General features: G+C 48.2%; 1 protein-coding gene across 1 annotated transcript in view; it reads left to right on the top strand.

The window, feature by feature from the left end:
• EFHB (EF-hand domain family member B) overlaps positions 1-22,814 on the top strand; it is a 73,562-nt gene that overhangs the window by 41,673 nt on the left and 9,075 nt on the right. The window contains exons 9-10 of the mRNA XM_063450694.1: positions 3,274-3,425; positions 6,018-6,225. Of these exons, the coding sequence (XP_063306764.1) occupies positions 3,274-3,425; positions 6,018-6,225 (360 nt within the window). The remainder of the gene's footprint in view (positions 1-3,273; positions 3,426-6,017; positions 6,226-22,814) is intronic.

The raw sequence follows: 22,814 nt of genomic DNA on the forward strand, positions 1-22,814 counted from the left end.
TTTTTTTTTTTTTTTTCTTTAGCATTTATGTACTTAAAACTGTTTTGGGGTTGGTTTTGCATTCTTTGGCTATTACTTTTTCCTTTCGTAGTTTATCGAATCTAAACGCCTTTTGCATGCATTATAGGCTTCATTATACATTTTATAGGATGCCTCTATAATGTTAAATTTAAATGCTTTAACTGTCCTTTTCTTATTTTTAATGATTTACTTTCCCCACTAAGATATAGGTTATTACCCTATGGTACATACTGAGAAATGTACCTTTTTAATATTTGTTTGTAGATATCATTCTAAGTGGGGTTTTTTTCACTAAAGAATGTATGCCAGTCAATATATTGTAAAGCTGCCCTAATTATCTTGAAATTAGTCTTTAAAAAAAATGTTTTAGTATACCCCATGTGCATTTGCTTTTTTGAGTTTATTTCCAAGGAAACTATTTTGTGACTATTGTCTTAATCTTTCCAAATAACCATGTGAAGCATGAATTAGGATAAATTAAGTCCCATAACATAACCTGTTTTTTTAACTTAAAATCACAAACGTGATTTGCCAGCTTATAGCATTTCATATCATCTAGTAGTGGTAGGTTATTTCTTAACAGCAGAAGGTACTAAAACATTTGCTCAGAGCAAAATGGAACAGCTGGAGCCTGAGCTTGGTTTTTCTCACCAAAAGTAATTTTACACTATTTATTGTATTTTTATTTCCCATAATCACCTGGTCTATTACTAACGAAATCTCCATTCTGTTACGCCGCCTGCCGGGTCCGCACCTGTCAGAGAGCAGCATGGGTCCCGGAGGGCGCGCATCATTGCGGCGGCATTCCCACACACTAAGGAGAATACCGCCGATCTCCTACCCGTCACGTCTCAGTCCAGCGGCATTCCCACATGGTTATGGGAATGCTGCCCGTCACTCACCCATAGTGGTGGCTCCTCCTCCTCTCACAGCGGCCGGCTCTGTAACCATTAGAGATTCCGGCCGCTGCAACTTTGAAGTATTTAAAGGGTCTCCCTGTTTAACCCTTAAAGGGCCAGAGCAGTTTTAATCTGTATTAATCATGATGGTGTTTCTTATACATGCCCATGATCACATGCTTCCCTGCAGCCTATCAGGGAGCACCTTAGGCTATATAAGACGGTTTTGTCTAATTCTCTGTGCCCTGTCGTGGTTTCCATAGTGGTTATCCGACTACGCGTTCCTTGTATTGATTCTTGTGTATTTGACCTTGGCTATCCTTTTGACTATCCGATCTCTGTATTCCTTGACCCATGGCTTGTTCATCGTTTACGTTATTTCTACATCTTGTCTTTTCCCTATCTTGTGTTTTTTTTGCTTTTTGTGTTAAATCCGGCCATTCTAAGGCCCGGTAATACGTCTTAGGTTTTTTCTATTTATCCACTTAAGCTCTGTGTGTTGGGCATCTACAGTAATCCTGACACATTCTGAAGCATTACTACTTTCCATTTTTACATTTTTTCTTTTAACTGTAACTCCAACTGGGATTCAATTATGCTAGATTGAACCCTTCTATTTCATTGTTTGTACCCTTAACCTACTCTCTGTACTTACAGAAATTTCTTAAATAGATATTACTTAAAAAATATATTTTAGGGGGCGGGGCCGGACCGCCATGCCGAGAGGTCGCACACAAGGCGAGCTCCTGCAGAAAATCGTCTTTAAAGCCTGAAAAAAAGCTCAAAACTACCTACCTGCAGTCTGGCAGAAGCGGTCCTGCGGGCAAAGAGGCGCTGGTGCTGAGGCCAATCTAACTACAAGCGATCGGACACTGGAAAAGGCACATCGGCACAGCCACATCTGAGGCCTACACAGGCGGTGAGTGAGGTGGACGGCCGCCGCCTCGCTATCCTGCCCTGCGGGTTCCACTCGGACCTCTGAAGCCACGCGGTAGAGGCCTCGTTCCCCCCCCCTTTGGACCGGTGGGGGTCATCCCGGTCCCAGGGGACTGTTCCCGCGGCCCGAAGAACCCAGAGTGAGGAGGAACCTCCGCTGCCAACATGGCGGTTTCTGGAGCAACACTATAATGGCGGCAAAGAAAGGAACCACCAGAGCACAGCAGATCAGCACCGTTAGGAAACCACGGATGACGGACAGGCAGAGGGGTTCCCCTAGACAGCTACACCCGACCTGCAAACATGCGGGAACCCTGAACCCAGCGGTGACATACAGCCGGTATCTACTACCCGACCTTACACCACACAACGCCGACAACCCTGCTGCCATATCGGACACCCCAGTGCTCTAAATCACCCCCTCGGGAGGATTGAACAGCAGCAAGGGACTATAACCGAAAGGCACACTAACCCCTCTCACCACCTTCCATGCTGGTCAAATTATGCTGAACAAATCCCTACCACACTGAAGGCCCAGCAGATCGGGACTCGGGTAAGCCTGTACCATCTGGGAGTACCCCCGAGGAACTGGGCTGCGGGACTGACTCCTGACCCCCTTATCATCTACACAAGCGGTGAAGCACTCTCTACACCCCAAGCGGTTAACACTAAAGGCATGAAACAAGCTCATCAGTTGTCTCACATTAATGTCGCCCACACCATACACCACGCTACCTGGACTGTATATCACCTATGCACCCAGCAAGGGGACTAAACACACATAAGTTGAGCTTCAAAGCTATACCTAACCTGAACTATCAGAGGCCAGGTCCGTTGCTGGTACATAAAATGCAAACCTCTCGCCTGGACACATTTAACCCTCATAGCGCTGCTTTGTCTAGTGTAGCCTGACATGTTTAAGCTCTCTTTTATTTTAAATTTTAATTTTTTTTTTCTTTTCTAAGGATCCAAAGCGACATTGAAGTATACTGGCGCAAATGCTTATTATTAACCTCATGTATGGTTGTATTACCAGAATCAATAGCTTAAACTTATATCTTTAATACAAAAATGTGCCGTCATATCGCATGCCATGCTAAATCTAATGTTCCTAATCGACTTGCTAATGCTGTTGTGGCATCGCAAGAAAATGTAACCTGTCTCTCCATGCACAAGAAAAATAAAGAATTAAAAAAATAAAAAAAAAATAAAAATATATTTTAGAAAAATCTTACAAAAACAATGCTAGACTAAATGTTTTACATGAATACATTTAACAAATAGTTTCAATAAAATAATTATACATTTCATTTAAGTGAGAGGTCATCATCACTTTTTTTTTTCATTCTGTCCTATCTATGCCAGTGATTTTTTCTAGTGCAAATGCATTTTAAACTCCTTTTAATTTTTCATTCAGGAGTTGGAGATCTCATTCAATACAGGACTACAAATTATCTGCGTGGCAAAGAGCGACTTAGAGCCAACCTGGCAGCTGTTCAACAACACTTGAAGAAAGCAAATTATCAGAATTTTGGGTCACTAGTGGAAGCATTTAGACATTATGACAAGGTTAGCGGTCAGCTGCAATATTTATCCATCTGTTGATATTATTTTTTTATGAGGTACGGCCCTGTATGTGAAAAACAGGTAGAAGAAAAAAACGTACAGGTCAAAAATAGTTTTACTATTATGCTCTATCTTCATAGAAACATAGAATGTGACGGCAGATAAGAACCATTCGGCCCATCTAGTCTGCCCAATTTTCTAAATACTTTCATTAGTCCCTGGCCTTATCTTATAGTTAGGATAGCCTTATGCCTATCCCACGCATGCTTAAACTCCTTTACTGTGTTAACCTCTACCACTTCAGCTGGAAGGCTATTCCATGCATCCACTACCCTCTCAGTAAAGTAATACTTCCTGATATTATTTTTAAACCTTTGTCCCTCTAATTTAAGACTATGTCCTCTTGTTGTGGTAGTTTTTCTTCTTTTAAATATAGTTTCTTCCTTTACTGTGTTGATTCCCTTTATGTATTTAAATGTTTCTATCATATCCCCCCTGTCTCGTCTTTCCTCCAAGCTATACATGTTAATAACAGGTGAGTGGTCTACTGGAAGTGTAGAGACAACAGATAACTATACAATTTAAAAGTCCCCATTATTTAAGCATAATTCTTAATAGAAGGATACACATCGATTGGTTTACAAAAATGTTTAATCAAATGGGGCAGTTGACAGCATCTGAAAAAGGTATGTCTTGGAAATTTGATTGAGTAGTTTATAGCCAACAGTAGATCTCCAGGGAGGTATTTCCAATTTTGTCTTTCATAAAGTGGACACATGCAGTCTAACAACAAACTAAACCTGGCAATGAAATTGTGAACACAACACATGCAGATTATACTCAAAATGTTCATTTTATGCTTCATGCTTAACCCCTTAAGGACACATGACATGTGTGACATGTCTTGATTCCCTTTTATTCCAGAAGTTTGGTCCTTAAGGGGTTAAAGGACAACTACAGTGCCAGGACTATAGTGCCCTGAGGATACCACTACCCTCATGGCCCCCCTCCCGCAGGGCTGAAGGGGGAGGAAGGGGGTTAAACACTCACCTTTCTCCAGCGCCAGGCTCCCTCGGCGCTGGGGACTCTCCTTCTCCTCCCGACGTCATCGTCTGAATGCGCATGCGTGGAAAGAGCCGCGTGCACATTCAGCCAGTCTATAGGAAAGCATTCTCAATGCTTTCTTATGGACACTGGCGTCTTCTCACTGTGAAAATCACAGTGCGAACCGCGGAAGCACCTCTAGCGGCTGTCAATGAGACAGCCACTAGAGGCTGGATTAACCCATATGTAAACCTAGCAGTTTCTCTGAAACTGCTATGTTTACAAGCAGGCAGGGTTAATCCAAGATGGACCTGGCACCCAAACCACTTAATTGAGCTGAGGTGGTCTGGGTGCCTATAGTGGTCCTATCAACATTGCTTTGGAACACTACCGGTTGATGACATATATTACCGATTATTGCCACTACTGTACTATAAAAAGGGTTAGGTTGTTTCTATTATGCTACATTGTTTCTATTATGCTACATACAACTATTTTGTTTCATTGTTTGTACCCTTAACTTATCTTCTGTACTAGTTGAAAAGTTCTTTAAAAATATTTTAGAAAAAAAAATTGTCACAAATTTGGAGTATCGTTAAAATTTTTACAAATTTACCAGATTAACAAAGACATCTGAAATTAAGCTCAGTTTTAAGTCAATTACAATTTCTAACTTCAGTGATGTTACCGGCAGAAAATGGTTGTGACATTTTTGGTTTGTAATATCATATGAAGCCCTCATTTAATACCAGAGAAAAATCAGAAAACATGAATTTATTACCAAAGCTGAATTGTAATTAATGCCAGTGTCTAGTCTAAAAACTTCGAGAACTGATTTGTGCTTGTCACAATTAATAACATATTACAACAAAGTGTACTCAGGAAAGACTCCTGCAAATTTAGAACAAAAGCACAAACAGATGAAAGAAAGGCTGAACTTGATGGATTCAAGTCTCTTTTCAGCCTTTCTAACTATGGACATTTCTTACTTACCCATTTGGTACAATATAAGATGCATTCTGTCTGCAAGCCAGTTTTAAACACGATTGTAAGCATATTTCTCTCAGCCTGATTAAATTTGTTTTGAAACCTTCTATGCAGATATATCAAATGTTGCAGAAAAATTTAAGTAGATCCCATCCACTACAACACTCATTCTTATCTATGTTTTACTGATTTCATTACAGGATAAACCTAACTAAGTTTGACATGAGCTGGCTATCTAAATTCCACACAAACAAACAAACAAACAAACGACACAATGCCGTATTTTTTTTTATTTACTAATGCAAGGTATTGCATATTTCTACCTGTGCACTTGAGAATATTTAAAAAAAATCTGAACTTTTATTTAGCTTGATTAATGACATGTACAAATTAAATTACACAGGGTTTTGTTAAAGACCACTGATATCTGTAAATATAACAAAAACGATATGAAAAAGCATGCTAGTGTAGGTATAGTCTACCTTTAAGCACTTACAATATTTGTATTTGATGTTTAATCGTATTTGTACATTTTTGTGTTTTTTTTTTCTTTTTATGTTTCAGAATGGTGATGGAAAAATTGATAAGGATGATCTAAAACGAACTTGTGATCAGTTTGGGCTGGATTTGGATGTTGAACTTTTAGATTCTTTACTTGAATACTGTGACGTAGACAACGACGGCCTGATTAACTTTGTTGAGTTTGCAAACTTTCTTAACTGGAAAGATAAAATGGGTATTACAGAACTGGAAGAAAAAATACTTACACAAGGTAAAGACTGATCCACAGCATGATTACTTACATATTAACCCCTTGAGGACACATGACATGTGTGACATGTTGTTACAAAAACCTTATTGATCTATGTGCCTTTAAATGTTATCTGCACTTGTCTGACTTATTTGCAGTCGTTGGTATGGTTCAGCACGAATCCTTTGTGTTAACGTATAGGTGGCCGCCATTTCAAGACTTTGCACGTGTTCGCGGCCATCTTACGTACGACCAGCGGTGTTTGCCAGCAATCGTCTGGAACTAAAAACGGAGACGCACCCAGGCGAACACCGCTGAGACCTCCAGGATAGTATAACTTCGTGCTGGACCTACCGAACGGCTCACCGTTCGGTAGGACGATTACCCTTCGCAGGGAGAGTACAGCGACCCCCAGGATACCTATGGATGTCAATGGGTTCGTGGAGTTTCACCGTACGAACGGAGACCGACCGCAAGGCCTGAACGTGTGGAACCATTTTCGGCCAGGAAGTCTGAGCGGTCGGTCAAAACTTTGAAAACCCATAACTCTCGAACCATTCAGCCGAACTGGTTGGTTTTCGGATATGTTGCTCCCCGGAACAAGATCGGTACAGCGGTGTAGAATTGAAAGGGGTACCCCCTGGTTTTGGGGTGCATCCAGAACTTGGTTAAAATATGTACTGCATAATCATGTTAACTGTTTATCTGAGGGGAGGAGATGTGTGGGAGGTATCCAATATGTGATTGGTGATTTTATGCCTCCCCCTGGGAGTATACCTTTTGTATGTAACGACAATAAAAAGCAGGCTGGTCAGCCCAGTCCTCAGTTCTTACTTGACCCTCAAATCGCAGCCTCGACTCGTTTTGTTGGGTAGAAAGGTATCCTAGCTATGCTATAGCTAGTGGGATTGTTCTACACTTACAGGACTCTTATGGAATATTACGGAAAACCTCTCTCTCCTCTTCAGCCACTAGGAATCCAGACGACTAAGCGGTCCAGCTCTCAGCAAGCCTAAGGGTAACCGTAACATTTGGTGGCAGCGGCGGGATCATCCTGGATTTCCTAGGAGAGGTACGGAACGGATGGAGAGCACCTACACAAAATTGAAGCGTACCACCCTAAAAGATTTACTGGAAAGCAGAGGAGGGTACGCCAGCAACCGGCCAAGGAAAGAACTGATCGCAGAACTGACCGAACTGGATCAAAGATTCACAATGGCGGAAGCACCAACCACGAATGGTGATGAAAAGGCAAGGATTGTTCGGGAGAGGCTCTCCCTATACGGGCCAAACCCACCTATGGAACTAGTACAGCAGTTGATGGCGGAGGCAGACGAGGATATACGAAAGGCCCGAGCCCACGCACTTGACCTAGTAAACGCACAACGCAATGCTGAAGCCCCGCAGGTAATCGTTCCTGTCGAAAACGCTGGGAAGCCCAAGATACCCTTTGCGGCATTTAGATCCTTTCTAGAGAGCGAGACAGGAATTGATGAATACTTGGCGGACTTCGAAAGGCAATGCGCCCTGCACCAGATTCCCATCAGAGAATGGCCCACGATCCTGTCTGGGAAACTATCCGGGCGAGCCCTGGAAGCCTTTCGTACCTTGGGTACTGAGGAAGTGACACAATATGAGCGAGTTAAAGAGACACTGCTAAAACGGTACGCTGTAACTCCAGACACGTATCGCCGGCAGTTTCGAGGCACGAAAAAGAAGCCTAACGATACCCATATGGAATGGGCACACCGAATGCGGAGAGCGGCAAATCACTGGATGAGCGGGAGTAAAGCGGTGACTGGTGAGGAAATTTTACAATTGTTTCTCTTAGAACATTTTTATAATGGCATGGAACAGCAGGGGAAGGAGTGGCTGCGAGACAGGCGACCTTCCACCCTCGAAGAAGCAGCCAAATTAGCGGATGAACATTATGACTCCCGTCTTCACGAGCCAACGAGCTACCGGGCTCCAGCACGGGTTGAGCCCAGAGAGGTTTACCGTGCACCCCCTCGTACGGAGTTCCGAGCCCCGGTACCCGCAGGGCCCACCCGACACTCAGGGCCACCCAATAACAATTCTGATCGTCCCAGACCAACTTGCCACCGATGCAAGCAACCAGGGCATTTCATGGCTAACTGCCCTCTTAACACGCACCAGACACCCAGGAATTACAATTACCCCTCGGGGCCATACCGTTCTGCCCGCGCCCTCTGTGTTAACCAAGAGGCCTCGATGGAGGAATATTTGGGGCCGCTTCACGAGGCAGACCCTGTATATGCTGCTTCAGATAACCGCCAGCACCATCGGCAGAAGGTATGGCTCGAAGGGCGATCTACCGAGGGGTTGAGAGACACAGGGGCTACCATCACACTGGTGCAGAGTCATTTGGTGCCAGAACACAAGCGGTCAGGACAGACCGTGGCCGTTAGAGTGGCGGGAGGGGATGTGTACAAAATTCCGACCGCTAAAGTATACCTTGATTGGGGAGCGGGAAAGGGGGCTGTGAACGTGGGCATAATGGATAATTTACCTGCGGAAGTACTACTGGGCAACGATTTGGGCCCCATGACTTCTGCCTATGCTCCAGCGTACAACAACGAGGCGAACCCAGTGACTACCCGAGCACAAGCCCGAATGGACCGAGAACCCTCACCAGTGCGGGAGACCCAGGTAAGACCGACCCCGACTGTCCCTGACATGTTAGGCCCCATACCCTGGGACACCCCCGATACTTTCGAGACCGAGTCTAGGAATGATCCGACTTTACAAAAATACCGGGAACGAGCAGAGACCGGGGGGAGCGGGGCAGATCACGAAACTTTTCTATGGGAAAAAGGCAAACTATACCGCCTGACGGAGAAAAAGGGGCAACGTAGGCGACAGCTGGTAGTGCCCCACAAATACCGTCGAGAAATCCTCAAGATAGGACATGACATCCCCTTGGCAGGTCATCTAGCTGTGACCCGTACGTTACACCGCATTACCCACACATTCTTTTGGCCAGGAGTACACGCTGATGTTAGGACTTATTGTAATACTTGCGATGTGTGTCAACGGGTAGGAAGGCGAGGCGATCACCCTAAAGCCCATTTAGTCAATATGCCCATCGTAGAGGAACCCTTTAGCAGGGTTGCTATTGACCTAGTAGGACCACTGGCCACCCCTAGTCCCTCCGGTAAACGTTACATCCTTACCGTAGTGGACTACGCTACCAGGTACCCCGAGGCTGTCGCCCTGTCCAACATCCAAGCGGATACGGTAGCGAATGCACTGGTACAAGTGTTCTCCCGGGTAGGATTTCCAAAGGAAATCCTGTCTGACCGAGGCACCCAATTCACAGCCGAATTGACCCAACAACTCTGGCAGGTCTGCAAAATTAAATCCCTTCTGAGTTCCCCCTACCATCCCCAGACGAACGGACTTTGTGAGAGGTTCAACGGAACCCTCAAACAAATGCTCAAAACGTTCACTCAGGAATACCGAGATTGGGAACGCTTCCTGCCGCACCTCCTGTTTGCCTATCGGGAGGTGCCCCAGGAAACGACAGGGTTCTCTCCCTTTGAGTTGCTCTACGGAAGAAAGGTACGGGGCCCCCTAAACCTGATCCGGGAGCACTGGGAGGGAGAGACAGAAACTGACGGTGTCCCCATTGTGCCATACGTGCTGGAACTCAGAGACCGAATGGAGCAGCTAGCCAGATCCGTGCAGGCTAACCTCCAGTCGGCCCAGAGAAGACAGAAGGTATGGTACGATCGGGGGGCCCGAAGGAGAATCTTTACCATAGGACAAAAGGTGTTGGTACTCAAGCCGGTAAAGACAGATAAATTGCAAGCATCCTGGCAGGGCCCCTACCAGATTGTAGAGAAACGGGGCGACACAACTTATGTCATAGCCAGTTGCCACGACAACAACCTTAGGAGGACGTTCCATGTAAACATGCTCAAAGAATACTTGGAACGACCCGAGAACGTGACAGCCGTATGCTGTCCTCCCCAGGAAGACCCCGACAGTCTACCCATCCCCGACCTATTAGAAAAAAGTCCCCCCACAGGGATAGTATCCCAGGTTCAGATAGGAGACCGACTTAACCCCACTGAAAGGGAGCAGCTCAATACACTCCTCCGGGCCAAACACCTCACCTTCTCCCAGAAGCCAGGGTACACTACCCTAACTACCCACCAGGTCGACACTCCCGGGCAAACGCCCTTACGCCAGCCCCCGTATCGCATCCCCGAGGCAGTTAGAACAGGAATGAAGCAGGAGATAGATGAGATGCTCCAACTCGGGGTGATTGAGCCCTCCGATAGTCCCTGGGCCTCCCCGGTTGTCCTGGTACCCAAGAAAGATGGGACGACCCGGTTTTGTGTAGATTACCGGAGGCTCAATGAAAAAACAGTGACGGACGCGTACCCGATGCCCAGGGTAGACGAGCTACTCGATCGTATAGCCAGGGGAAATTACCTGACCACTATCGACCTCTGCAAGGGTTACTGGCAGATTCCCCTGGCCCCGGAGGCTATCCCCAAGTCGGCATTCGTCACCCCATTCGGCTTATACCAGTTTAAGGTAATGCCGTTTGGGATGAAGAATGCCCCAGCTACATTCCAGCGCTTGGTGGATAGGCTCCTGGATGGCTTCCAGAGTTTTGCCTGTGCATACCTGGACGACATAGCGATTCACAGTGAGTCCTGGGAGGACCACTTAGCTCATGTAGGAATGGTTCTGGATCAGATCCGGGCTGCTGGCCTGACTCTGAAACCAGAAAAATGTCACTTTGGGATGGCCGAGGTACAGTACCTGGGTCACCGGGTGGGGTGCGGAAAACAGCGACCAGAGCCAGCCAAGATAGAAGCTGTTGCCAATTGGCCCACCCCCATCACTAAAACTCAGGTTTTGGCCTTTCTGGGCACGGCAGGGTACTACAGACGATTTGTACCCGACTACAGCACACTTGCCAAACCTCTGACTGACTTGACCAAGAAAAACTTACCTCGACAGGTCCTGTGGTCTCCCCACTGTGAAAAGGCTTTCCAAGCCCTCAAAAACGCTTTGGTTAATGCTCCGGTCTTGGCGGCTCCAGCTCTTAATAAACGTTTTATCGTCCATACAGACGCTTCCATGTTCGGGCTGGGAGCCGTCCTCAGCCAAGTAGGTGAAGATGGAGGGGAGCATCCAGTGGCCTACATCAGCCGGAAGCTCCTACCCCGCGAAGTCAGCTATGCAGCGGTCGAAAAGGAGTGTTTGGCCTTGGTGTGGGCATTAAAGAAATTGACTCCCTATTTATATGGACAAGAGTTCACTCTGGTCACCGACCATAACCCGTTGGTGTGGCTAAACCGGGTCTCTGGAGATAACGGCAGGTTATTACGTTGGAGCTTATCATTGCAACCCTTCAATTTTACCATTACCTACCGACCCGGGAAACAGAATGGCAACGCGGACGGGTTGTCCAGACAAACGGACCTCAGCCCAGCATAACCAGCGGTCTGGACAGCCTTAGTCTGCCCCGAAAAGGGGTCAGACGGTGTCTGCCAGAGTGTTCCACAAAAAGGGAGCACTGTTACAAAAACCTTATTGATCTATGTGCCTTTAAATGTTATCTGCACTTGTCTGACTTATTTGCAGTCGTTGGTATGGTTCAGCACGAATCCTTTGTGTTAACGTATAGGTGGCCGCCATTTCAAGACTTTGCACGTGTTCGCGGCCATCTTACGTACGACCAGCGGTGTTTGCCAGCAATCGTCTGGAACTAAAAACGGAGACGCACCCAGGCGAACACCGCTGAGACCTCCAGGATAGTATAACTTCGTGCTGGACCTACCGAACGGCTCACCGTTCGGTAGGACGATTACCCTTCGCAGGGAGAGTACAGCGACCCCCAGGATACCTATGGATGTCAATGGGTTCGTGGAGTTTCACCGTACGAACGGAGACCGACCGCAAGGCCTAAACGTGTGGAACCATTTTCGGCCAGGAAGTCTGAGCGGTCGGTCAAAACTTTGAAAACCCATAACTCTCGAACCATTCAGCCGAACTGGTTGGTTTTCGGATATGTTGCTCCCCGGAACAAGATCGGTACAGCGGTGTAGAATTGAAAGGGGTACCCCCTGGTTTTGGGGTGCATCCAGAACTTGGTTAAAATATGTACTGCATAATCATGTTAACTGTTTATCTGAGGGGAGGAGATGTGTGGGAGGTATCCAATATGTGATTGGTGATTTTATGCCTCCCCCTGGGAGTATACCTTTTGTATGTAACGACAATAAAAAGCAGGCTGGTCAGCCCAGTCCTCAGTTCTTACTTGACCCTCAAATCGCAGCCTCGACTCGTTTTGTTGGGTAGAAAGGTATCCTAGCTATGCTATAGCTAGTGGGATTGTTCTACACTTACAGGACTCTTATGGAATATTACGGAAAACCTCTCTCTCCTCTTCAGCCACTAGGAATCCAGACGACTAAGCGGTCCAGCTCTCAGCAAGCCTAAGGGTAACCGTAACACATGTCATGATTCCCTTTTATTCCAGAAGTTTGGTCCTTAAGGGGTTAAAACATTTCTTCGGTGTTAGATGGAAACGTGGATGTTTAGTCCCATGACCATCTACACTGCTGTGAACTTAACAAACATGTTCAACCTGTGATATTGGAAATGATAATCTTAAAGTGATCAAGAAACGGATGTCATTTATATATCATTATGTTTTTAAAAAAATATTTATAAGTTATATACTTTGATTGTTTAGTTCATTTTTATGCATTATTTACTTCTACCCATAGCCCTCAGCACCACCATCAAGCAGGGTTTGTAGGAGTTACTCCAACCCATTCCAGTGCCTCCAACCTGACTGGCCTTGCAAGATACATCTCCATATGAAGCCAAACACAGGCTTACTTAGTGCATTGGTGTCTGAAGAGTGACAGTTGTCACCCTTTTCCTATATTCCTGTGGGGGAATGAAAGATACTCTTGTAGGAGGGATAATCAAATCAACTAGAGCTCATGTGCTGTATGTCCTGTACAGAGAACAGAATATCTACCTGTAAGAGAGTTCTACAACATTCTGTGCTCTTTACATAGACCTCTATACTGAGCAATGATTGCCTGGTGAGGAAAGGGATAATATATATCCCAGTGAGGGGAAAAAGTATTTAATCCCCTGCTGATTTTGAACATTTGTTTTAAATATTTTTATTGTTATCACAACATAAAAGCAGGTTTCAAGTGTAAAACTGTTTAAGCAGGTAGTTGCCTTCGCAGAGGCGTGCGTATTTAAGTTTCAGTTAGCATGGGGCAAATTCGTCTGAGTATCATGTATTTGCCTACGCAGAGGCAATTGAGTCATTGTAGGCATGTATTCACAAATATTACGTTTATATAAGCTTTGCAGGGTTGGACATCGATAAACAAGAATATTCTGTACTGAACTAGTATAACAAAGGTAGCGAGTTAAGAAGAAGAAAAATGAACAAAGAACTATTAACTGAAGAGTATGTCTTAGTTATGCGTTTTAGACCATTGCGCATTTGTGTGCTCCAGCATATTTCCAGTTGCCTGTAAACAGTTGGTCGTGCTGTCTGGTATTTAACGTAGTTGGCCTGCTGACTTGGCTAGCGTCTTAGTGTGCGTTCTATGTAGGCCTGTGTGTGTGCCCCAATCCTGTGGGTCGTATTTGTCTGAGAGTTCGGTTTGGGGTCTGGGGTCTGTACGTGTGTGTGTGTTTGTTTAGAGTATTGTCGTAACGTATTTGTGTGTAGCCCTTTTGTATATTTCTCTCTGCGTCTCGGTTGTTTGTTTGTCAAGGCCGGGACGTGGTCTTTGTGTCCTCGTGTTGGGTTGTATCGTGTGTGTAGTGTCTCTAGTCCGACATGTTCAGTGGGGGGTATCTCTCCCCTGTCTGTCTGTCGCGTGTCGCTGCCGTGTCCGTCTTGTGTGACATGGTAGTAGGTCTGGTCCAAGTTTGGTGGGGGATGGTGGGTTGGTGTAAGGGTATGGGGTCATTTGTGGCTCCTTCCCCTGCTGCTGCTCCACTCCGCCGCACCCCTCCGCCCCCCCTCTGGTTTCCCCTGCTGCTCTCTCCTTCCTCTCGTCTCCCCCGGTTACTGCTGGACTAGGCGTAGTTGAAAGTCGTTCGATGTGGTTATCCTCATCCAGTGAAACCAGCGTGAGATGTAACGGTCTCTGAGCTTCGGGGTGTTTGCCTTTATATCTTCGTACTTCCTGGTGGTTTCCACCTCTTCCACCCACCGCGATATCGGGGGTACGTTTCCCTGCTTCCAATAGATGGGGATTATAGCTTTGGCTGCGTTTAGCAGTCGCGGTATAACGGACCTGCTGTATGTTTGCACTGCTATGGTGGTATGATGGAGGAGGAAGGCTGCCGGGGTTCTTGGGAGCATCTCGTCTGACACCTCTCGTATGACGTCCCTGACCGTGTCCCAAAATGGCGTTAGCCGTGTGCATGACCACCAGATATGTAAAAATGTGCCTGTTTCCTCCCCGCATCTCCAGCAGGTATCTGGCATGTCTGGGTTCCTAGCGTGTAGTGTTGTTGGTGTCGAATACCATCTGGTGAGTATCTTGTAGGAGTTTTCTTGTAGGCGTGCGGAGCTAGGCGTTTTTTGTACTAGGGTGAGGCATTTGTCCCAGTCTGCCTCTGACATGGGCTCGTCAAGGTCTTCCTCCCAATTCCTTATACAAGGCGGCGCCAATATGTATCTGCTGGTGATCAGTATGGTATATATCTGTGAGATGGCTCGGGGTGTTTCCTTGTCTTGCATGCAGATTCGTTCGAATTGTGTCGTCTCCCTCGTCAGGGACGGTTTTTGTGGAATCGATCTGGCGTATTGGGAGAGCTGTGCTCTGGCCAGCGTATGGGAGAATGTGTGTGGTCTGTCTGGGAAGAGTTCTGGTAATGGCCGAATGTTGAACGGGTGCACAAGGACGTCCTTCATGCGGGGGATAGCCGTGTGGCCCGTTGGGCCCGGTCTGGGACCAAGGTCTCCCGCTGGGAAGTCCGGGTTGCCCCTCAGTGGCAGCAGCGGACCTGGGTCTGTCGTTAGGTATTGTTTCAGCCCCTGCCTGTGCCAGATTTTCATGGTTGCCGCCACGAAGGGGTTGGTGATGCGTTTACTTCTGTATGCCGCCGCGGGTATCCAGGGTAGCGTCCGAAGGTCGCAGTTGATGGTGTCGGATTCCAGTTGGGTCCATGGTTTTGTGCCGCTGGCTATCGTCCAACTGGCCACTCGTGTTAGGTGTGTGGCGTGGTAGTATTTTTCAAAGTCAGGGAGTGCCAGGCCTCCTCGAAGTTTAGGTAGGATTAACTGGTTGTGTGCTATGCGTGGGGACCTGCCTTTCCATATAAACTTGCGGACCTCGGCCTTCAGTGCCTTAAAGAATGTTTGGGGGGCTTGGATCGGTACTGCCTGGAACACGAACAGCAGCTTGGGCAGTAGTGTCATCTTAACCGCATTTATCCTCCCTAGCCAGGAAATGTAGAGGGCATTCCATCCGTGAAGTTCCTCCATCGCTTTTTTTAATATAGGGAGATAATTTTGTGCGTACAAGTCTGCCGGGTTGGTGGTGAGCCAAACCCCTAGATATCGCATGCGGTGGTCGCACCAGCGGTATGGGTGTTGTCTCTGAAGGGTCTGTCTATCCGCGTGTTTGATGGTCAAGTTCAGTATCTCAGATTTTGTGTAATTGATTTTAAGGTTGGAGACCCGCCCGTATTCCTCGAATTCTTTCTGTATCGCTGGTAGGGAGGTTTGCGGGTTCGTGACCACGAATAGCATATCATCTGCATACGCTAGTGTTTTGTGATGTGTGTCCCCTATCTTGATCCCCTGGATGTCCGCATTGTGCCTGATCCTGTTCAGGAATGGCTCCAGCGTCAGCGCGAATAGTAACGGCGAAAGCGGGCAGCCTTGTCTGGTCCCATTGTGGATCTTGAACGGGTCTGTCAGTGCGCCGTTGATCCTGATTCGTGCCGTCGGGCAGGTGTATAGTGCCCTCGTCCAGGTGCTGTATTTTGGTCCTATTCCTATGGCGTGGAGGGTTTCCATCAGCAGGTCCCAGTCCACCCGGTCGAACGCCTTCTCCGCGTCCGTGGACAGAAGGAGGGTTCCGTGCTGCTGGGTCCTGACGTGTGCTATGATATTCAGGGCCCGAATCGTGTTGTCCCTCACCTCCCTGCCTGGGATGAATCCAGTTTGGTCCGGGTGGATCGTGGCCGGCAGTAGTGGCGCCAGCCGCGACGCCATGACGCTGGCAAGGAGTTTAATATCGGTGTTTAGTACCGATATCGGGCGATAGCTTGGGCACACTGTCGGGTCTTTTCCTTCCTTCGGCAGCAGGGTGATATTCGCCGAGGTGAACTGCGCCGTTGGCGTGGCCCCCTCTTGAATGGAGTTCAGGGCTCGCAGCAGTTTCGGAACGACCTCCTGTGCGAAGACTTTGTAGTATTGAAGAGGGAGTCCGTCCGGCCCCGGCGCTCTGCCCGTCTTCGCCTTCTTCATCGCGTACGCCAGTTCTTCCGTTGTGATGGGGGCTTCCAATGCTTCTCGGTCGGCCTCTTGTAGTTCCCGCATGTGTGCCGAATTCAGGTATCTGTGTATGGCATCGGTTTTGTCCGGTTGTGGGTTTCCCTGTTCGTCTCGCCTGAGGTGATATAGGCCCTGGTAGTAGGTGTGGAATTCTGTCGCTATCTGGTCTGGGAGGTGCTTGAGTCGTTGCTGCGTATCTTTTATCTTGGGGATGTATAGTTGAGTTTTTCTTTGTTTCAGAAGGTTTGCCAGCAGTCTCCCGCATTTATCGCCATGTTCATGTATCATGTGTCTGTAGTGTTGGTATGAGCGTTGGATGGCTCGGTTGAGGTGTGTTGTAAGTTGGGTTCGTTTGGCTGTTAGGTCTCTGTACGTCTGTGCGTCAAGGGTTCGTTTGTGTCTGGCCTCCAGGGCTGCTATATCTTTGCTGAGTTCGAGCGTCTCCCGCATCGCCGCCCTCTTGCGGGCTGCGCATATGGCGATGATCCGGCCTCTGACGACCGTTTTATGCGCTTCCCAGCACGTCAGCGGTGTCACTTCCTCCGTTTCATTGGTTTGAAAGTATTCTCTTATGGTGTTACTGATCTTGTCTGCTTCCACCCCATCCGAAAGGATCGATTCATTTAGTCTCCATGACATTTGCCGGGGTCTGTATAATGGCGATTTGAGCCGCATTCGTATTGGGCTGTGATCTGACCAGGTCATTGGTAGGATCTCTGCGTCTCGGAGCAGGTTCAGGTTGTGATGTGTCGTCAGGAAGTAGTCCAATCTCGTGTATGTCGAGTGTGTCTGTGAATAGAAGGTGTAGTCCTTGGTTGTTGGGTGCAGTGCTCGCCAGCAGTCTGCTAATTGGTGGGCATGTAGAAGGCGGAGTGTGTTGGCGTGTTTGTCGCGTGGTGTTGTTCCGCGTGGTGACGTGGAGTCCTGATCTGGGTGCAGTGCCAAGTTCAAGTCTCCCCCGATGATCAAGGTGCCCTCCGTGAATTTCATCAAGGTGCTTAGGGCATTCCGGAGGAAGTAGTGCTGTTTCGTGTTTGGAGCATACAGGTTGGCGAATGTGTAGGTCTGATCTACTATTGTGCCTTTTGTGAAAAGGTATCTGCCTTGTTTGCACCTGAGGGTGGCTATCTCCTTGTATGGGGTCCCGTTTGAAAAGAGAATGCAGACTCCTAGTGTTCTTTTATCCGGGTTGTTACTAAAGTACCCTGTTCGGAAGTTGCGGTCTTTCAAGGCTGGCGCCCTGCCTTCTTGGAAGTGCGTTTCTTGGATAAATGCCACCGACGCCCTGTAGTGTTTCAGGTCTCTCAGGAGCCTTGTGCGCTTCTCTCTGACGTTGAGGCCGTTTACATTGTAGGAGAGTATGCTCAGGTCTTCCCGGGTGTACCCGTCGGGGCTCGGGGTCGGCATCGTCAGGGCAGCCGCAGGGGGTGGATAGGAGGGTAAGGGCAGGAAGGGGCGGAGGATGAGGTTGTGGTTAGTGTGTTTGTATAGTGTGGTGCGGTTCTGTGTTTAGTCTCTCCTTGTGCTAGTGCTGTGTGGGTCTACGTAATCCGTAGAAGTACTGTGAACTTTAGGTTAATGGACAATCGTCCCGGTGGATTGACCGTGTAGCTCCACCAGTTGGTGGGCTTGGGTCGTTTCCGGGAGTTGTATGGCCCCCTAGTATCGGGGGTTTCTGTGTCCTACACCTGTGGGGGTGTCGGGTAGTTCGTCCGTGGTGGGTTATCCCTCCGCTTGTCGTAAATAGTAGTTAGTTCTAGTAGTAGTCTGTGGTCCTTCGTCTCCTAAGTGGCTGTGTGTCGGTAGCGTCTGCTCGGTTTCTCTGTGTGTGTTGGGTTTTATACTGTGTGTGCGCGGTGCGCTGTGCCGTGTGCGTGTTGTTACTGCCGCGCTCTTACAGCTTTTCTGATTCTGAATTGTATTGCCTTGGGTACGGTGTGCCGTGTGGGGTTGGGTCTTGCGTGCTGTTGAGTTTAGGATCAGTCTGGGCTGGGCTGATCATTGTTGTGGGGTGGGGGTGAGTCGCTATTCTGTAGTCTGCTGGTGGTGCATGTCTATTCGGAGTTAGGGGTTTGGACACCATGTGACATGGGGGGGTTATATTGTTTCCTGGCCTGCGTCTTAACGTCTATTTCTGCTCAGCGTGTGGGTGGTCTGGCATCTATGTGTTGCTTCTCACGGTATGGGCTATCCCTCTGTTGTGGCTATGGTTCGTCTGGGTCTCTGAGTTTTACGCTTTGTCATGTTCATCTCCCTTAGCTTGTGTTGCGTCCCGTTTTGTCGTGTGCGTACGCCGTCTGGTGCTCTGGGTACCACAAGTTTTGTCATGGGCATAACGTTTCATGCAGTACATCTTAATGCCATGTCACACAATTTATATACATAACATATACACCATTCTCAGTTTCCCTCTTTCTGCCGGTAAGTGTCGTGGGACCTGGGCTGTAAGGATCGGGTGTCTGCCTAGATTCTTGCTTGCCTCTACCCTTTCGCGTGGTCTGTATCCCCGTGTTCAGTGGCTGAGCGCATGTGGGTCAACTTTTTGTACTTCCCCCCCCCTCCCCCTCCCCCCTCCCCTCCCCTCCCCTCCCCCCTCGTGTGTTTGGGAAAGTTTTGGAGCTTTTATCTTGTCGTTTCCCCCCCTCTCCTTCACCTTTCTTCCCCCTCCCCTCCTTCCCCCTATCACCCCCAGTTGTTAACCTACATGTCTGTATTATTGTTTCTTCCCCCTGCGCCAGCCCTCCCCCCTCCCCACTGCCTTCCTGCGACCCCCCCTTCTGCCACTCTTTCTGTCTCGAGTGCATCCCGTCTTCCTGCTCTTACCGTGCTTCCTTCATTCCCTTCCCTGAACCCTTCCTATGCTCGACTCAGCTTTTGTGCCCCGTGGGTCCCGCTCCCCCTCCACCTCAGGTGCCGTCCCTCAGGTTCCAACCCCTCTCCCTCCCCCTGTGGGTTGTTAGTTGGTATTGCAACATGAGGTGGGTCCCAAGCGTCTGTCTGAGTTGCACCTCAGGTAATAGTTCTGCTGGGATGTTTGCGTATCTGTTTGTGCTGCTGCTCGCCATCTTCGTTGCCCACTGTGGCTGGGCTGCCCGTCCCCCTCCCCAAAGTGTCCAGTCTGCCCCCCCTGCGCCTTATCTGGCGGTATAGGTGTTTCCATTCGTTCGTCTTTATGCAGGAACCCCCCACTGTGTGGAGCTGATGTGGCTGGTGTCCCCTGCGTCCCTTAGCTCCCCCGTCCCCCTCCCCACGGCTTGCTGACAAGTGTAGTATGAATTGGTCTGTACCCACTGCTTGTACTCACGGTTTCGTTGAGCTGTGTAGTGATTCCCATGTCCCCACACCCGTTCCCCGGCTGCGCTGCTTGGTGTTTGGTTACCGCTCCCTCCTCACTGGGTCCTGGTTCCCGTCTCGTTGTTGCTGTTGCTGGGGCCTTTGTTGGCCTGCGTTAGGTCTGCGTGGTGGTTGTGGTCCCGGTGGTTGCTGAAGAAACGATCTCGCCAACCAGTCAGGTACCTGTTGAGGCGGGAGGCCTAGGCTACGTAGGAATCCTGGGACGTCACCTGGCTTTCTTATGAACAGTTGGTCCTGACCGTGTCTCGCAGAAAGGGAGAACGGGTAGCCCCAGCGATATTGGATTCCCGCCTGTTGGAGGGCTGATGTCACTGGGCGTAAGGCTCTCCTGGCTTGTAGAGTGTACCTGGATAAGTCTTGGTATATGGAGATAGTTTGGCCTGCCATGCGGACATTTCCCATGCGGCGGGCTGTGCGTAGTATTTCTTCTTTGAGATGATAGTTGTCGAGGCAGCATATTATGTCCCTGGGTTGGTCTTCTGGTGCTGGCATGGGTCTCAGAGCTCTGTGCGCTCGGACCAGACCTATTCGTGGCGTGTGTTGGCCGCCCAGGACTTGGGCAAAGATTTGCCTCAGTAGTTCCGGTACGTTCTCCGAGGGGCCTCCCTCCCGTACCCCACGGACTCGCAGGTTCAGTCTGCGGCCACGGTTGTCCAGGTCGTCGACCCATGTCGTAAGGTATGCTATATCAGCCTCCTGGTTCATCACTGCCGTGTTTGTCTGCTCGACGTCTGTTCTCAGCGCCTTGGTCTCGGTTTCTGTTACCGCCATGCGTGCCTCCATGTTCACTAGGTCGGCACGCAGTTGGGCTACCTCCTCGCGGACCACACGGCCCAGGCGGTCTGATAGGGCTTCAAAGTCTGATTTTTGGAGCAGATTGGGGAGAATGTCTCTCCACTCACCTCCTTGCTGCTGCTGCTGGGGCTCTGACAGTGTTGGGGAGAATCTGGCTGGTGTGGATGGGAGTGATTCGTCTGCCTGACTTGCGGCCTCCATCTCCCGTTGTGGTGACTGTGCGCGGGTTGCTGCCTGGAGGTAGGACCGGATTGTGTGGTCTCCCCCGGGTCCCGAGGGTCTTGGGGTGCCGCCGGGGTCTGTCTGCCGTTTTGTGCGGCCCATCTGTGGTGTGAGAGTGTGCCGGTTTCGCTTGTTGAGCGGTATTATTGCGGGCGCCACGAGGAGCTCTGGAACTAAGCCGCCATCTTCGTCGGCTGCCGGACACGCCTCTCCGATTTTGAACATTTGCCCGCTGACAAAGAAATGATCAGTCTATAATATTAATGGTAGGTGTATTTTAACAGCGGAGACAGAATGACAAAAAAAAATCCAGAAAAATGCATGTCAAAAAAGTTATAAATTGATTTACATGTCAATGAGTGAAATAAGCATTTGACCCCTTTGACTTAGTACATGGTTGCAAAACCCTTGTTGGCAATTGCAGAGGTCAGATGTTTCTTGTAGTTGGCCACCAGGTTTGCACACATCTCAGGAGGGATTTGGTCCCACTCCTCTGCAGATCCTCTCCAAGTCTTTAAGGTTTCGAGGCTGACTTTTGGCAACTCGAACCTTCAGCTCCCTCTACAGATTTTCTATGGGATTAAGGTATGGAGACTGGCTAGGCCAGTCCAGGACCTTAATGTGCTTTTTCTTGAGCCACTCCTTTGTTGCCTTGGCTGTTTGTTTTGGGTTATCCACATACTCATCCACAACCAATTTTCAATGCCCTGGCTGAGGGAAGGAGGTTCTCACCCAAGATTTGATGGTACATGGCCCCTGTCCATCGTCCCTTTGATGCGGTGCAGTTGTCCTGTCCCCTTAGCAGAAAAACACCCCTAAAGCATAATGTTTCCACCTCCATGTTTGACAGTGGGGGTGGTGTTCTTGGGGTCATAGGCAGCATTCCTCCTCCTACAAACACGGCGAGTTGAGTTGATGCAAAAGAGTTCGATTTTGGTCTCATCTAACCACAACACTTTCACCCAGTTCTCCTCTGAAACATTCAGATGTTCATTGGCAAACTTCAGATGGGCCTGTACATGTGCTTTCTTGAGCAAGGGGGACCTTGCGGACGCTGCAGGATTTCAGTCCAACATGGCGTAATGTGTTACCAATTGTTTACTTCAGTGGTAGTCAACCTTTTTCTACCTACCGCCCACGAATGCATCTTTTTGGGTGAAAAAATTTCCTTACCGCCCACCAGTTTTCGCGCAAATGCAGAATATTTTTAAGAAAGGAGGGCGTTTTAAAAAATAAATAAATAAATGTATGTACATTTATCTTTTTATTTCTACTTAATGCAGGTTTATAAGGTTTTTAACTTTATAAAGTTTAATGAGAAAACAATAAAGTAAATTGAAATTACCTTTACTAGTGATTAATGAGATCCTTGAGTTTGATGCTGCAAGACTAAATATTTGATATCTGGTTCGATTTTCGTAAGGAACAAACGAAGGTCTCTTTCAGTGATATTCAGACGACTTCTCTGTTTGCGCATAATATGATTTCTCATTTGTGCGTCAGCTCATCTCCTCTCCCTCCTCAATTCCCCTACCCACCTTTTTTCCCCCCTTTTTTCAATTTTTTAACCTTCCTTATAGCAATGCCCAGTAGGAAGGCTGAGCTAGGTAGCCCACTTACTATAGTCCACTATAACAGACAGGCACACATACAAGACACACATACAAGACACACATACACACACACACACAAGACACACACA

This window comes from Pelobates fuscus, chromosome 4 (assembly GCF_036172605.1).
Source record: "Pelobates fuscus isolate aPelFus1 chromosome 4, aPelFus1.pri, whole genome shotgun sequence".
Lineage (NCBI taxonomy): Eukaryota > Metazoa > Chordata > Amphibia > Anura > Pelobatidae > Pelobates > Pelobates fuscus.